Genomic DNA, 17,828 nt, shown 5'->3' with positions numbered 1-17,828 from the left:
ACTTTAGCTAGCATACTGATTTAGAATACTTTGAATTCCAACATAAAGCAACATCTATGTTTAAAATAGCTGAAACAAAGCATTCATGGTACACTGCAGACAGTAAGAGGTCATGTATAAGCAGGAAAGTAGTATTTATTTTTTCCCTGAACTACAGAATAGACCCTGTCTCTAAAACCTGCAGAGGGCTGGCGTGATACCAGCAGTGGGTTACCACGGGGAATCATTCCATCGCTGCATCTCTGGCCACGCTTAAAACTGAAGCATGCAGACTGTCTGAGTTGTTACTTACCACTCTCAGTGGGGAGGGAGGAAATTAATTGCATTCCAGGCAGAGGGACATGTGCTGCATTTTTGTTACATAACCCTCAGCACGCAGAGATAGCAAAACGACAATAATAGTTTTGATCTGGAAAACAGCTGGAATGGTTCACCACTGTTTTGAACTGCAGATGGATTGACAGTTATCTTTGAACCATCTGCTCCAACTCTACTCTGGTATGTGTGCGAGTAAGTGGCAGATCTAGAGATAATGGTTTTCAGGTTTGGAAAGCAAAGGAGCAAGCTGTGGGCTTTTGGGTTGATATTCTGCCTCTATCTGTATGGATTTGTGCCTTGTTAGATGAGAGAGTATGAAACTATATTTGAACTAATTTGACTGCAGGGTTTTACTTAACCTGCACCAAATGACCTCGAGCAGTATGCTGGCGACACAGCATGGGCTTTTAATAGCAGAGCCCCACAGCTCTGGGTATGGCAGCACGTTGTCTGGGGTTATGTCAGCAACAGATGGTTTGAATTTTGTACGCTTACCAGGGATAGCAGTAAGATGCTGAACTGCCAAATGAACGTAACCGTAGGGTGTGTTCTGCCCTGTGTGTCCTGTGACTTCCTTGTGTCCTTGGAGCCCACTGTAAAAGCCCTGACTCCTTCAGTGGGTCAGGGATTTCAGTCTGTTTGGTTTTGTGGGGCTGCAGGTGTGAATGACACATGGAGCTCATCCTACAGATGCGGGACCGCAGTGCAATGGGAGGTAAACAAAAGGCTGCTGTGGATTTATGGTTTGCCCCACCTACAGCAGAAAACCTGACATTAAATAACGCTAAGTGAGGTGGCATTTTAATTCCCCGATGACAAGTGAATCTCCTGCACTACAGGTGGAACTTGAAGTACCATATAATAATTAAGGCAGCCATTTTTATTAGTTAAGAGACTGACTGTTCACAGCACGAGAGCACAACTGAGGCTTCAGCTTTATCGGGAATTTGTTTCAGTTCTGATAACCTTCGAAGGAAAATGGGAGCAGTAATTCACTGGAAGAGTTCTACTGCAAGTAGACTTTCGACATGCAAGGGAAAATCCAGCTTGTTTTGTAGGTCAGACATTTATTCAGAGGTGGTGCTTCTTAGAGTGCACGTACATCTTTTCCGCTCTGTGGGATGAAATGAAGAGGAATTCTCCTCTTGAAAAGGAGGAAAGAAAAGGAGGAATTATGCTTGGAAAAGGTAACAGTGGTGCTGAACAGGAGGAAGGGAACAGTGAAGCAGGAGGGAAGAGCTGGGTGCTGATGGTTGCACAGGGCTTTTCCTCTTAACAGTGACGTTCCTCTTTTCTTTTAGGATGATTCACTTCTAAATGCAAGGTCAGAATGCCTCCTTTCTTTGATTCTTAGAAAATAGGAAATAAGTGTTATACCTTTTAAAGCAATAAGTGCCTTCAAGTGAAAAGATGTTGCAATTCATGAGAATTCTAATTAGATGTAATTATAACCCAACTGACCTTCCGTGGTGCTAAAATGTTGGCAGAACTTGTTTGCCTTGGCAAGTCACTCTCCTCTAGAAATGTTTCTGTTCCCATGCTTAGCTCAGCAAGCTGTTGCTATATGGATCTGCACGTATGGATTTCTGCATCACCCACCAAAGGAACAGAAATGAGAATAGATGTCACCTCAAGCACGTGGAATTACAAAGCTGATATATTTTGTAGAAGGATCAGATAACAGCACTGTATGGATATTGCTGTGAATTACCTGAGCCTTACAATGTTATCTACCAGATACTTACACTGGAAAAATAAGCTGCTGAAGTGTGTTTCTTTTCTCTCTGTCATGATTTATATGCTACCAGCACTGAGTGTCACCAGGGTGTTTCCCAGGGCATCGTGTTTTCAGTTTCCTCTGCAGAGCCTGCTTTTGTATTGCTGCCTTAAATTTAGGTGAGAATGTCAGAGACACCCTCAGAAAATAAGAAAGTAAGTGAAAATAAGATGCTTACCACAATGATATAAAGCAAGGGCACATTTCGGAGCACAGAAATAAGACAGTTTGGCACTGGGTGGGGAAATGGTGTGGCTGCAGGACGTGGCACTGTGCAGGAGAACTGCTGGAGCAGTGCATGGCCCAGAGCAGCCCTTCATCTGCCAGGCTGCAAGATGGAAGCAGAGATTCCACCTGGGTCAGGCTGGAGAAGGGCATTAATAGGCGTCTTTCATTTTAAGAGTTATTGATGTTTCCCCATCCTTGGATTCAGCTTTTAGGTATTAAAAGTAACCAAATGCACGTAAATCTGAACATCACAGGTTGTCTTTTCTTCCTCCAGAGACTGTCTGGGTTTGTCAGATATGAAGAAAATGTTTTGCCCTGATTGACTGATTGATTGCTATTCAATTAATTATGGCTGCTACTATGCAAACATAAACATAGTCTGTGTCATATGGAAATTCAACATTCATGCCTGGTGCATTTCAAAGCCAGTTCCTCTCTCCAGCACTTTGCTGCTCTTGTCATGGCCCCGCAGGAAGGGAAGTCTGGGGGAAGTGTTGGGTTTGGTGAGATCTCTGTTGGCTGGAAGCTGTTCATAACAGCTTCTTTGGTATGAAACCTTGATATTAAAAGTGGAATGCCGGGTATCACAAAAGCTCAATGCAAAACAAAATGATATCGAGTCTAATGCAGATAGCAATGAATGTTTTGGACAGCTTTTCTGGTGATAACCTTGGGAAGAAAGATGTTGGAAAAGAATTTGGAATTCCAATATCTGATCAAAAATGCCTGAATAGATAGGAAGACCATCTCAACCCATAGGAGTTTAGTAGAGCTTAACACACCTGGTTGTGCCAGTGCAGCAGTCCGTGCTTTCCCGAGATGCTGAGCTGCTCTAGATGCTATGGGGCTTCACAACTGCATCAGTAAGTTGTTAGAAGCATCTCCTTTGCAAATGTTTTGCTTATTGAATTGTAACTTTGCTGTTGTCCCTGGGATGTAATGTCTGTAATGTAATGTGAGACGGAGCGCTGTGAGCCCTGACACTGGTGCATGAAGCAGGAATGCCTCGCTGCAAACACTGCACCAATAGGGCTGGGGCAGGGAGTGTTTCCCATGGCAGGGAGATGCAGTAAATGTAGGAGCTCACCAATTACCCTGAAGTTCATCAGCCACTGCAGCACTGATCGAATGGTGAATCTCAGCCAAAGCAAAAGTCAGGCCATGAAAGTGTCCTGAAAGTGCAGCAGAGATGAGGGGGTTGTGGTGGTGCAGGGTGGTTTTGCTTTAATTATTGAAGGATTGTTTTTTGAAGGTTCTGTTGGCTGCAGATGTAACTGATCCATTTGTATGTGCTTTCACGGTCCTGAGTTACAGAAGGAACCGCCTGAATCCAGGAGTCAGATAGAGGGTAAATTTGCATTTGGTGTTGTTCTGCGGCTGCTTTTGTGAACCTGGGCAGACGTTTGCTGCTATCTGATTTCAAAGGCTTCTCCTCACACTGCACAGAGCAGAGCTTTTGTCTCAGGTCTGCTCCAACTTTCTGTGCTGCTCATTTTTAGCTCTACCTGCTTCTGAGCAGTATTCCTCCCCTTGGCCTCAATCAGAGCATGAAAATCCCTCTGTAAAATGGAAAGTTAGCCCATTCATTATAACACTTGATCTGCCTCATTTTAAAGGAAGTCTCTGTTCATGGCAGAGAAAGACTTGTCTTAATAGGAGAGTAGGGTTACCTTATCGTCATCCCGCAGTCCCCTGTGGCATCTGCTGGAGCCCGGTCGGTTTGTTTGCAGTTCCCTAGCAGCCCCAGCATTACTCACAACCCCTACAAAGCTGTCGCCACAGCACCCACACCTTGGTTATTTTTAGGGTGCCAGTATATCCACTGCTATTCCTGCGGGGTGGATGCAGAGGCCATTCTCACTCTCCAGGTTTGGTGCTGCATAGGATTCTGCACGTGTCCCATTGCACTCTCAGTAATAGCAGCACACAGCACCGCCCGTCCCATCAGGGTGTCTGAGCAGCCCAGCACCGTGGTTATGGCCTCTCTGATGCACACACTGACTTCTGCATTCACTTCTCAGTGTCTCAGGGGCAAGTGATGTGCAGTGCTGTGCTGGAGCCCTGCCAGCCTTCTCCTAACCCCCCTCGTGACACCAGCAGGATGTCATGTTGTGCGGGAATTGCTTTTAAAGCATTAATGATTAACTCCATGGTGGGTTAGCTGCTTTTTAGAGTCCCAATACAGCAGTGCTGCTGCTTTGCACGAAAGTACTTTAACATCTACCTTTGCTTCAGCCACTTCCTGCAGATTTCTGTTCTGATGTTTGTTTTTGTTGCAGAAGGGCACGTGGAAACAGGAGGGTCACACTTGGAGTCTGCAGCTGTGTTACAGCAGCCCAGCTTTGCAGTGCTGGGTGAGGAAATGGCTGCAGGGCTCTGAGCAGGGAGAGCACCCGTGTGACCCTGTGCTGTGCAGGAATACAGGGCTCAGGTCTGGAGCTGAGGACCAGGGTGGAGCTCAGGTGAATCTGAATTAAGAAGCCGTCCCTCTGTAATCTTGGCTGTCCTTACCAAGAGTTTCTGGGAAGGAAAAAAGAAAATAAATTTTAAAAAATAAATAAAATTTAAAAAATCAAAGAAATACATTCTGAGTATCAGTAATTCTGCCCTGGAAATGTTCCAGAGGGCCAGAGCTAGATTATTTATCCACTTATGTTATAATTTCAGTCATTTCCAGCAAGGGATGTCCATATTAATAGATAAGGTTTTGAAGAATGTAAGCACTGAGTAAGCAGCTCTGGCTTCTGGAGACAAAACAAGACTGAAGATTCTGAAATGTTGGGTTATGAGACTTGTAAGCTGAGCTCCAGTTCTGAGATACTGCAGATATTTCCTCATTATTTCCAGCTCATTCAAAAGGAGGAAATAAATATTATAACATGCGCTACTGCGTGATGTTCCAATAACATTAGTGGAGGTTTTGTGATTCAGCTTACTAAACTGAGCCTTGGAAAAGCTGCTGCTCTCGCATGGCTTTCCCTGTACCAGCCCTCTTATGGGTTAGCCATTAATAGCATTCTGAAGAAACTCATTTCTATCTCATGTAGGGAAAGGATTTGGAATAGCTTTCTGACCCATTTGCTTAGCACTTACGTGTGGCTTAAGAGGAGAAAACAAGGGAGGAAGTTCACGTCTGTGCTAAATTCGTGTCCATCCGTGGATGTTGTGTCTTGCTAAATCTGCTCATCATCCCATTTAGTTTATGGCAGAGGAAGAAGATTTCTTCTTGTCCTTTCCAGAACCGTAAATGTCACTACATTTTACAGAAAGGGAGAAATAGATTTAAAAAATCTCTAATCCTGCTTTATGGCTCCGAATCACATCGCTCGTCCTTCCCAATCTTTGAATTAAGGTTACTGGAGGTCACAGGGGCACCTCTCAAAGCGCTTCTCAGAGGGTCTTCCTTGGAAACCTTCTGTGTCTGCACCTCTGCCATTGTGTCAGTGTGAAACAAAGCTGTCTCAACATTTCTTGGGTGTTTGGTTCCAACAGTCTCATGGGGTTGTATAGTATTTCATAGCATCAGTAACATGACGTCTTCTCCATTTCTTATTTTGGAAGAGGAGCTTGCATGGATTTGTTTCTATGATGTTCTGTTAGTGTGCTCCTAAAGGCCACATCTGCATTGATTTCTGGGTGCAAATGCTGTATGGGGATTAATATTCCAAACCATTTCAGCTACTCTGAAAGAAATTTCTGTCTTTGTCCAGGTCTATATGTAATTATAAGGGAACTAGGGGGGCAGGAGCACGTCTTGTTTTGAACATATAATTTCTATATGTCTAAGTGCTTCCTTAGATGGAGAAAATTAGGTAACAAAGGTTAAACCTATCGGTATCAGGGTAAAATACTGCAGGTATCTTCGCCTGATTCTCTGTCCTGGAAGATAACTTCTTTTTTTCCCCAACCTAATTAAGAAAATATAATGCATCCTTTCTTAATGACTCTCATTTCCACTAAAATAAAATTTAGCATAAATGAATTTTCTTAACAGCTTATTAAATGTCCTCATTAGGTATTTCTCGTTGAGACCCAGCTTTCATCTATGCACAGCATCATTCAAAAGATGTTGCATCTAATTAAATAATTAAGCAGCTTTGATATATTCTTTCATCTGAAATGGCTTCTAGTAACCTTGTAAGAGGTATTGGGTTTGGAAGCAGGAGTTTGTAATCCCCAGGCAGTGTTCTTCAGGTACCTGCTGATGTTTCTAAGCAAAAGCAGATTGCAGAGCGGGTTCTCTTTAAGTGAAGGAAGTATTTGCAGTGTGTTCACAGAGCATGAAGCCCACATGTTAAATCCTGACCCATCTCCTGGACTCAGGAAAGGACATTCCTTCCTATTTCCTATCACCTACCTTCTTCCATTCAGACCGTGCTCCTGGCTTGGCAGAAATGCAAAGGGAAGGCTGAGTGTTTTCTCTGTGTCACAACACTGACATGCAGGAGAATTAGCACCGCAGCTCACTTCCTCCAGCACACTTCAGCTATTGTGCCCAAACATTCAAAGTAAGGTTGAAAAAGTGGTTTCGTAGCTGTAGGGAATCGTTTAGGCAGGTCAGCCAAGGCCAAAATTAACATTTAAAATGCACTTGGCAATGATTGTTAATCAGCTCCAGGGAACCATCACAGCCTCCCACCCCCCGTTAGACTTAACAGGCAATATTTTTCAAATAATAAAACCGGATCCTTAATAAAGCTTGTCTCCTTCACACAGTAATAAATGCGATGGTGCCCCAAAAGGTATCAGTAATTACTTTCATATGGATAAAGTCAGCTCGCAGTGAGAGCCACCTGCAGGAAGCAGTTGTGGGCAGGTTGGTTTCTCTAAGCAGATTGCATTCAGCCTTGGTAACGCAATGCACATCTCTGGGTGTTGGGAGAGGACGTGGTGCTGTCCTGGACACTGCAGAACATGGGCAGGCATTGCTGAGCAGTGCAGCTCCATGGAGAAAACCCACGTGTGCTGTCAACTGTGCTGAGCTTTTCAGTTCCTTTCTCTCAAAATCAATCTCTTCTTCTGTGATAATTCAACTCCTACTTTGTCTTCTTTTTATAACTCCGTATGAAATAAGAAGCATATTTAGCATGGCAGTATTACCTTTAGGTTTTTAAGCCCACTGCTTTCAAGCATCTCCGTGACTACTGGAATCAACAGAAGGTTCTCGACGTAGCCTGTATATTTTCCAATCAAATGCAGTTTTCTTCCAGACAAGCTCAAACAGATGCCAGCCACTAAATAATAGTACTAGAAAATGATTATTACTTTTTTAATTGGATATTTTCCCCCACTTGACCGTGAGTGGCGGCTGCAGGTAGGTCGGTGTCTATGAAAGGCTGACAAGTTGAATCACAGCTGAGATGCCCTGCATGTATTATACCATATATAAGAAGTATGAGCTCTATTGATGACATGTCATATGCTTTTGAGGTGCTGTTTCAGCTTTCTGGGTCGACCTGCCTTCCACTTCTCACCTGTGGCATCTGTTTGTGCCCCATGCTGGGTGTGAGCAGCGCCTGTGCTGGAGCAGGAAGAGCATTTTTGTCTTGGATGGAGCTTCAGGATGTGAGCCTAATATAAAGCGTAACAAATAATGGCAAGTGATAAAAGTGCACATAATAAAAGATGCGCTGTGATAAACATTTAATGTAGATCTAATCAAAGGTTTGCTTTAAGGCACAAAGGCTCCTTCCTTCTCCTTTGTAAATGCTTTCTAAGGAAGTTCTTTGATTTGTTTAACTCACTGTGCAGATACGATCTGGCCTTATATTAGACAATAGAACCAAAAGGAGCTACTGAAAAGGATGTTTCTTTCTTCCCTCCTGTCCATGTGATTCCTGAACTAAAACTGAAAGTTAAGAGAAAGCCTTTTTTCCCCCCTTGCCCTTTCCCAGCTCTGCAGTCACAGCGCTCAGTACAAACCAGATGGACGAATACATTAAAAGCTGTTTTTAAACCACAGATTAAGAAACGGTGCCAGGATTTTCTACCAAAAAATGTGGCACCGCTTCCAAAATCTGTTGACAATTTTAAAAGTTTCTTCTGGCAAAAGAGATCCATTGATGTCTCTTCTTCTCTTCCAGGAAAATGAGAAAAAAACTTTTTCTAAGCTTGAAGTTAATTAACTTCCATGCTGTATTTCAGAGATCAATGTCAATGTATTCGCTTTTCCAGGAATGGGAGTTGGGACATAACAGAATCACCCATTGCGTGAGCAAAACACGATTAAAAGTAAGGGCTGTGACTCTTCCATACATCTGTACTTGGGTCCTACGTTTTAATTACAGCCATTCTGCTTCAGCCTTTAAAAATCGATTTAGAATGTAAAATCTGGGTATTTCTTCCAAACGAGGGCAGTCAGCATCACACACACACACACACCTGAGGTGGGGTTTCCTCTCACCTCCCATACAGCTTGCCCTGTGCTGCAGGCTGGCTCTCTTGGCATTCAGTCCTTGGGAGCCCTTTCTGTCAATGCAGCTTTTGGTCTGTGCACTAAATAGGTCTGGCGCTGACAATGAAAGAAAATGAAAGAAATTACCTGCTTAAAACACACAGTTGTTTCAAATGCCTCAAGAGAAATAAAATACCCACGATACAAATGAACTCCTTAACATTTCCCTTTAAAGAACTCTATGTGTTATGACTGGACAAAAACTTATTTTTTATAGCAAACCTAGTTTGCTATATGCACTGGAGGGCGTATATAAAACTTACATCCACATAGGTTTTATATATCCACATCCACTGCTCTTCTCCCACCTGAACACACCTCTGCTGAATTCTGCCCCACTCATGATGCTCCAGCATTCCCAGGGAGCCTCTGTGAGGTGCCAGGTTCCTTTGCTCACCTGTAGGCCATATGTAGCATTGAACTGAGCTGAAATCACTGCTCAGTTTCCAAGTTCGTGCCTTTTGCACGCATTTACAGACAGGGCACTGAGTGCAGGAGCTTTGCTTTGTGCAGTCGATGTAGTAGGGGAGGCAGGGGCTGTCTGCCCAACTCAATGGCAGCAGACATAGATGGGTGCAGGTGTCCTCGTGTTTGACATGCAGCAATGTTCTCCTGCTGTGTCTGGTGGTTATTGGTAGTCGTGTGTCTGTCTTTCCTTTTTGCTTTCTTGACACTTGTCTCTGACCCAATGATCTTTTCAGTCAAGTGAGTAAAACGGATGGTTCTCAAACGGTGCTTTTCTTTGCACACAGGAGATTATATAAGTGTTGGGACAGCTTCCGAGTGTTTTGTCCTGGCCAGCACCCTAAGCAGATGCATTGTTGTCTTCCTGAATTCAATTGGTAACAATAATGTTTTTTTCTCTTGCTGCTTTTCTGGAACCAATCTGACTCTTTCCCTTCCCTTTCTGTACTACAGCATCCCATGGAGTGCTCTGCCCTGCGTGCTGCCAGCTGCTTTCTGTGCTCCTACTTAGTTGTCAGGACTCAGAAATGCCCCTTTTCTGTCACAGTGGTGAAAGGGATGGGATTAAGCATTTTAAAGGCAGATTGCATCTTCAGTGAGAGGCTGGGAAGGCACAATGCAACCACGTGTGATTTTAACGTATAGGATAAAACTCATTTGTGTAATAGACCAGAGGGAATCGCGGGCAGCTCTTCTACATGAGACCCTGATGCTAAAAAAAAAAAAAAAAGCTCTTTTGGTAACATGCTTTTTTTGATTCATATCCTCCATATCTTCAATTTCAGAGCTATTTGGGAAGATGGTTTGCACAGACACGAAAGCTCTCTTTAACTAAAGTCAGCTGATGTGTTTTTTCAATGAGCTGGAGCTCATAAGAGAGATTCAAACATTAACTGTGTAAAGAAGGCAATTAGTGTTTGTACAATATATTGGAAATTAGCCCTTGGCGCATTGGGAAAATGCATGTTTTAAACATGTCTATTTTCTGTCCAATTCTGTAGCTTATATTAGATCTGGGCTTAGACTAAGGGCCACCAAATGAATTCAAAGCAGTGAATATTGTGATCGTCTCTAAGAAGCATTTTTATTTTCTATGATGTAGTTGGTCTTAACTCTGTTTATTTAACCACTGCAGGGAAAATCCTTTTCTGCTGCTGTAACATGTCAGGAAAGCTTATCTGCATATGAACAGCAAAGCAGAGACCTCTCCTGCATTACGAAGCTCTAAGATCTTTAGTTTAAAAGCTGAGCATTTCTAAGAATGCACTGATTGTGTCATTCTGGTAAGAAGAGGGATCCTGCTCACATCGTCACCGAGTGACACTGTCCGTTGGTTTTAAAGGGAAAAAGCCACTGTGGTCATAGGAATCAGTGGAAGACTTTTATAACTGTGGGAGGTCCAATTACAGGGAGCAACTGCCACGTTATTTGTCTTGATTATCCATTATGGTGTGTGTTTTGGCTGCAGTTCGATGGGAAATCAGGTCAGGAGAAGGGCTGTGTTCACTGGGACAAGAGAGAGGAACCGATGAAGCCAAAGAAAGAGAAGCAGTTAAAAACCTGATGGCAGTTTGAGAAAACATGAACGCTTCTATCATCGGTGAAGGGACATGCAGCTTCTTCCCATGTTATTTCAGCCTTTGATCCCAGCTGGGCAAAGTGCAAAATGGGGGAAATGGCTGGAGAGTCTCTGGTGCTGTGATGGGCACGAGCATCGTTACTGCGGTTGATTATGTTAAACTGTATGTTAACTATCATGGTTATATAATTAATTCTATCAGAAGCCTTTCTAGAAGACTGGCTGAAACTCGTGTTCATTTCTACAAGAGAATTCACTGTGGTGGAGGTGGCTGTGGGTGCAGCAGCGTGATGGCTGCCTCAACACGTGGAAGAGAGCATATGGTTTCAGTAACGGGCTAATAAGAGCAATTAACCTTACAGTGCACTCATTTGTAAGTCCCAGTTGTTTATAAAGTAGGTAATAAAGATATTGTAACATCATATAGCTTTATAGGAGATTAGTGAAATGAGGCTGTGTTTTTCAAGCTAGCGCCTGTTAGCACTCTGCTGATAGCGTAAGGGATAGAAGCATAAAATCAGCAGAGGATGAAATCCTTGGAGTGTTAGGCAGTGTGTTTAACCGAGCAATGTAAATCACAAGTGAGTAGTGCCTTGTACAGAGGTTGTCCTTAGAAGAGGGGCTGCTCAGTAGTCAGGTCTGACATTCAGCCTGCTCTTGCCACCTTGCGAAGGTTGTGATATTATTGGTGTTATGTCTGTCCTTTTTTGGGTCGCTGTCATTTGTCTGATGATACACCTTGTATTTTGGCTGCAGGGTTTTTTACAGAATTTAGCTCCTGATTACCCTAACGAGCTGTTGCCAGTTTTTTCTTTAAGCTGAATTTCTGAGTCAGGGAAGCCCTTGGAGGGGGCAGGGAGTTCTGTGGAGGCTCCCAGACTTGTGGTCTTGTTTTTTTCTCTGTTTCATTGAATGGGCTGAACAATGCATTCGCTGGTGCAGCATTCCCCGAATATGAGGGCTCTTTTGCTTTATTAGACTTGACAGTGTTTAAACAATGCTAATTCTCATACCCAGCTGGCTTTTCAATTGATGCTGTGCTCTCTGTCGCTGTGTAAAACAAACTGAAGCATTAAAGACATCTTGCAAGCCGCCCCCTGGGGATTCGACTTTTCTTAGAGAAAAATCAAGTAGAAAACTTTCTGGTTTTTCTCCGTGTGTTTTCTGCTGGATCTTTTCAGTGTATTAACAAATGTTGTACATGTTAAGGTGCTGATTTTCAGGCACGTGCTTTGAAAATCAATATTTGTTCTCTAGTGGGATTTGCTGGTTTGCTCATTTCTTGGTGGACCAAAGGTCTCTTTCTTCACCTGAAGCAGAATAGACCTGTTTAAAAACTATTTAAGTTCCACATGGAATTGCCATTTTCTGTCCTGTAACCTTCAGCACTTTGCTCACACCGTTATGCCAACCAAAGCCTTGCAGCTTCTGCAAAATGTGTTCTGTGCACTCAGCGGTTCAGCTTTGCTGGGCTCATCTCATCCCCTGCATCCCAATGTGTCCTTCAGCCACAGTGACTGGGGGCTGTGGGCATTCCTCAAGCGTGAGTCCCTCCTGCCAGCTGTGTAGGGGCTGCTTAATTTCACATGTATTTAAGCTTATTGGGAAATGCTGAAATTCTGAAGCCCAAGCTTGAGTCCTCACCCACCCCTCATCCCCACATGCTGAGCTGTGCAGAGCTGTGGTCTGGGCTGGCAGTGGTTGTATGTCACATGAGGGCAGCGGCTGCTCATAGCTCCAAAAGGAGGAAGGCCTTCAGTTCTGACCTAAGGAATCAGTGCTTTCTGATGGAAATACTTCACATTCTTGGCTGTGGTCTCTCTCTTGGCCGTGGTCTCTTCCTATGAGCTTTTCAATTCTTGCACAAAAGCCATCCAGCCTTGTTTTGCCACTTGTAGAAAAACACGCACTAATATCCCATCGACACAACGTTATGCATCAACACAATGTCATGCATGCAAAATTCCTTAGAATCCCTATAGGAAATATTGTATGAACAATAAATATTTCAATCACGCGGTATTTTAAGCTTTTTTTTTTTCTTTCTTTGTCTTCAATTTATTGCAGCTGGTCTGAAAACCCAAAGGAATGGAAGTTTCAAAAGACAAGACAGACCTGGCTGCTCTCACACATGTATGAGAAAGAGAAGGTTTGTATTATCAGAAGGTGTTCTCAGAATGATAATGTTACCAAGTTTTATGTGTTAATTGTGGCTATTATTTATTAAGCAGAAGCCATTAGCATTAGCCGTGTGCTTTTCTAATATTTTTTTAATCATTTTTGAATCCATTGCAGTCTTTTTAACTGAAATATCAGCTATTTATCTTCCTGTTTTGGGGTGGTCACCACTAGACTTAAGCACATCAGACAGAGAGGAATAACACTTTGTATGAACCTGAAACTTAATGAGGGTAGATTTGAACATGTCCTTATTTTGAGTTTCTGACTGTGGAACCCAGAGCAGTACGATGTTGTGCTGAGGGATGAGTTTTGTTCAGCAGTGTTGGTGACAGGTGGATGGTTGGACTGGATGATCTTAAAGGTCTGTTCCAACTTTGGTGAATCTCTGATTCGTGGATTGCTTCAGATATCTGCTCCAAATAAGATGTACAGACACACTGCCAAGATGCTAAAATAGCTTTCTCATCGAAATTAGAAGTGAGACCTTATGTTGTAAAAAGCATAAGGCGTAACCAGAAGCCAGCCTTTCATCATTACCCAAATCCATTCGTTTCATAACTTAAAAAACAGCATCCATGTAGCTTCCAATCAGCATCTGAGCACTGCAGTGCAGAGCAGAGCACTTCAGCTGGTGCTCCCATTGTGTAACGGAGCACCCATCTCACTGTTTGCACAGCAGCTCCTTACTGATTCATTCCATTGGCATTCAGTCAGGTGTCGCTCGCTGGCTGTGTGTGTGTGTGCATTTACACACTTAAACATCGCCATCTTCCTGACCCAAATGGCACCAACCACCTGGCAGTAGGTGTTACTTTTACGATTAAAAATACTTCCAGAGAACTGTCTAATTAAAAGCAGAGCTTTGTGAAAGCAACAAGTGTTCACACAGCGTAATGAGTTGCCACATACGTATTGGATAATAGCTATCCAGGTTGTTTGCATTGCCTTTTCTTCTTAAGCTGTGCTGTTAAAAGTGTTTATCCACCTTTCGAAGTCTGCGTGTGCTCTTTAACTCTGCTTAGAAACTGCTTTATGGCCAGAGTGGCATTTTTGCTCTTTTACCTGTTTGCTTTGGGGTTTTGTGTTGCAATATGCTTGGAAATAATTAACTGTAAGTAGCGTTTGTGTTACAGATCAAAACCCAGCTTCACTCTTTTCTGTGACACTGAAATGGAAACCGCCTTTCTAGTTTTGTTGTGTTTTTTTTCCTTATCCAAGTGATGAAAGCATAACGATTTATTTCTATTCACATGTTTTGTACTCTTTAATAATCAAAGATGCTTTGTATACGAGCTGCAGATAATGATTAACATCTGCATTCATATTCAGTGCAGTGAGCAGAGCCACTCATGATCGAGCATGTATGAAGTCTTCTTCTTTGTCAGGACGATGCAGGGCTGCTTTTGCTTTGTTTTTATACTCAAATCTGATTTCCTGTCCATTATAGAATAAAGTCCGTTATCTGCTCCAATGCATGTTGGTCGTGGCAGAGGTAAAGCAGGTGTGCAATAGGGAATTAAAAACAAGCAAAAGGGAAAATGGTTCAAAAGAACCATAATGACAGTAGTGAGATCCTGTAGACATCACTTCATTTGCTGGAGCTGTGGTGGGCCACCTCAGTACCCAATTCCAGCCCTCCCAGCTGAGCTTAGAGACAGGCAGTGCTCATAAAGCCTCACCAAGAGGCCCTGACATTGCAACCCCTAAAACAGTCCAACTAAGTGTGACTGCACACAGTGAGCTGTGACTGTGCTGTGAGGTCTGAGCACAGGGGGCTTTATATATGCAGCTCATTTGGCTAAAGCAAGACGCAGAAATGGGGCTGAGCTTTAAATACCTGGTTCTGATACCTGTGCTGAAGGGCCATTGTTCTGACACCGTTTGCATCTCAGTGTTTTTCGCTGTTAGCAGCGTGTTTAATCCAAGTAAAAATGGTTCCAAAAGTGTTGAGGTTTTTTCATTGTTTTTCGGTGTGTTGGTTTTATATTACAGGCACACTTTATGTATCACCAATTTCAGTGTTAGTCATTATAAAATGAATATATATATATTTATCTGTACTGTTTCTTTAGCACGGGAATGCTTGTGTGAAGTCCATAAAGGTTTTCCATAGGGTGTGAGTTACGAAGCAGAGTGCAGGCTGCACCTTTGATTTACTGCTCAGTAATATCCCCAATTGATTAAGGCAGCATTGGAGTATTTTCTCTTCCTCCTCTTTGAGGGCGATAGAAGTTTTAGTGATCACAGTTGTTCTGCCAAATGTCGCTGGAGAAATAAGCTGTAAATTAAGCATCTGCTGAAGCTCTGTCTTCTCTGCAGTGTTGATACTCCACAGGGTTGGAGCAGCCCTCGTGCAATGGCTCCAGGCCTTTAAATACTTACGCATGTGTTTAGCTTTGCTCCCACTGAGTACGCCTTGCAATGTTGTGTGTGTAAAGTCAAACAAAGAAACATATTTGCAGGGTGAGGTCATTGTCACATCTCCTGATTCACAGCAAAAACTCTGTGCTCTTATTGGCTCCAACCAGCTCCACAGATACACAAGGTGAAGTTAAGATATGCTTCAGATAGATCTGTTTACTGAACGCTGTTGACAATAAGTTGGTTCGAAATACTGCAGAATCATCAGCAGTCTTCACTATGTTACTGCCAAGAGTCCTTAATGGAGTTGTATGTTGTACCAGACAGGCTAAAATTTAATCTCTTACTGGTTAATTGGAAAGGAAGTAAAATGGGGGTCAGGCGACTGCAGATAACTGAACTGCTTTTGATGTCTGATGCGTTAAAAGGGTGTATCAGTTTTAGTCAGCGTGATTTAAAAATTGTTCCCATATGTCTGAATTTTTGCAAATTCAACTCAATTCCTTTGTATAAGCATTCTGTCACAGTCAGGATCTGTTGTGTGCTGCTGGGTGGTATCTCATCATAGCAAACTGATGGTTTTGGGTAGGACTGAAGATACTTCCAGCATAATTCATTCCTTGGACACACTTCTGCTGTTCTCCCGAGTTTGGTAAGGTTTGCATACATGTATCCAAAACTGGGGTCTGGTTGGTATGTGTTATCCCTCCCAGCAGCCCTCACAGGCTGGAGCTCTCTCTCAGGCAGTGTTTGCATTTGCTGATCATCACTTCCACATCTGCTCAGCATTTCCCCTTTGAGCCCATGACAGTTCTCACTGCGGTCTGTCCTTCCCAGCACTTTGAGCACTGTCAAGAAACTCTTCCATTTGGAGGTGGGCATCAGCAGATGCAAATGGCTGTGTAATTCACCTACCTTTCAGGTAATACTTTGACATGACTGTGGATGAACACTGAAAGAGAAGAAAACAAAGCAGGTATTTTTTTAATTCCATGTTTCTTTCTTTACAGGTTCCAGATGAATATTTCACCATTTTACTGGACTATCTGCAGGGCCTTAAGGGCAGCGCACGAGACACAACTGTGCAGAAAGCTGAAGCTTTAATGCAGGAATTGGATGGATCAGATGCTGAAGACCCAACCGTGATGGAGAAGTGTGAGCGCATACGCCAAGTTCTGCAGCTGCTGTCTTGAGCGTGGTTCTGTGTCTTGGTGCTTGTCTGCTGGAGAGAAGCATTGAATATCATGTGCAGATACTTCAAATTTGTTGTAAAGACATATTTTAATAATGAATCTGAATACTGAATATTCTGAATTTGTATTCATGTTTTCAGCTACAAATATTTCTCATGTTTTGAGGTGATGAAGTCAAAAGAGAACATCACATATGGCTCACTGCTACACTGATGAAAAGTAATCTCACTGCGTATCTTTAGAGAAGCACATCTCCCTTTCTTGTTAGGTCTTCTTCAACTCTCCATCTAATTACTGTTAAATAAGAGGAGCTTTGCAGTCCTTAACAAGAAGAGCAGAGCAGCCAACAAAAAGCCCGGAGGTTCCTTTACAATGGCAGCTTGTAGCATAAGCTTACAGTGCAGTGCTTGCTCAGCCAGCTGCAATCTATCACTTTCAGCTTCAGAAGTGTGTCATTTGGATTTGGGAAAGATCATTTTCAGTCTGTTGAGCATGGGTTGTATAACACAGTTGCGTATTGGTACTTCACAGGGTAATCTGGAGATATCATCAGCTTTGTTAGTTTTCCTTGTATATTTCAAAGGTTTTCAATGCTTTGCGGCAATTGTTTAGATATTCAGATAATGTGCAGATGGGAACAGCTCAGATCTTTTGACCATATGTACCGAAATCATCTGATCGTACCCAAACTCACCCTGTGATGAGAAGTGCTGCACAGCAACACTTTGAGTGCTGCCCGCCAATATTGTGTTTTCATTTTGCTCTGTAATTGGTGTCTAAAAGAGTAAATTTGCGTTCATTTGCTTTGATGTGGGGCATTTATCTCCTATAAATGTGCTAAAAACGAGGCTTTCAAGTAAAAACCAAAGACATCAATCACTCAAAAGTTGTTTGATTGGCTTATTATTTAATAACACTTGCATTCAGACTGTGTTCTTGACTTGATTCTTTAGTCTTTGTGCAGATATTGTTCATACTGTACTACCAACAACTTTATCAAATGCATATATTGGAAGAGTGGCTGTCTTTGGTAATTACTGCTTTAATGTGGATGGATGAAGGAGGGCAGAATTGATGGTCTAATTTTTCAGTAAGAAGCATTTGAGTGGGTTTGACAGCCTCCACAGTCAATTACGAACCTTTAGAAGTGTGAAATATGTTACTGGTAACAAATAACTTAAGATTTGGGCTTCTTGAAGATGAGGTTTTCAACCATATAAGACCTGTTGTTAGCCCAAGCAGAAGCCGATGCTTTTTTCTCTCCATGAGAAG

General features: G+C 42.7%; 1 protein-coding gene across 7 annotated transcripts in view; it reads left to right on the top strand.

Moving 5' to 3' along the window:
* The window catches only part of CHLSN (cholesin), a 91,762-nt gene extending 74,320 nt beyond the window's left edge, over window positions 1-17,442 (top strand). For 6 of the 7 annotated variants that reach the window (XM_085513858.1, XM_015876534.3, XM_085513861.1 and 3 more), the window contains 2 exons: window positions 12,889-12,970; window positions 16,374-17,442. In XM_085513858.1, the coding sequence (XP_085369984.1) occupies window positions 12,889-12,970; window positions 16,374-16,556 (265 nt within the window). In that variant the 3' untranslated portion in view covers window positions 16,557-17,442. The remainder of the gene's footprint in view (window positions 1-12,888; window positions 12,971-16,373) is intronic. The other variant, XM_085513860.1, reaches the window with a different exon arrangement.
* The last annotated feature ends 386 nt before the right edge of the window (window positions 17,443-17,828 follow it).

The sequence above is a fragment of the Coturnix japonica genome, chromosome 13 (assembly GCF_054131305.1).
Source record: "Coturnix japonica strain WE chromosome 13, WE-NBRP24, whole genome shotgun sequence".
NCBI classification, from domain to species: domain Eukaryota; kingdom Metazoa; phylum Chordata; class Aves; order Galliformes; family Phasianidae; genus Coturnix; species Coturnix japonica.
Note: the sequence above shows the minus strand (reverse complement) of the source record. Positions and strands in the feature narration are given on the sequence as shown.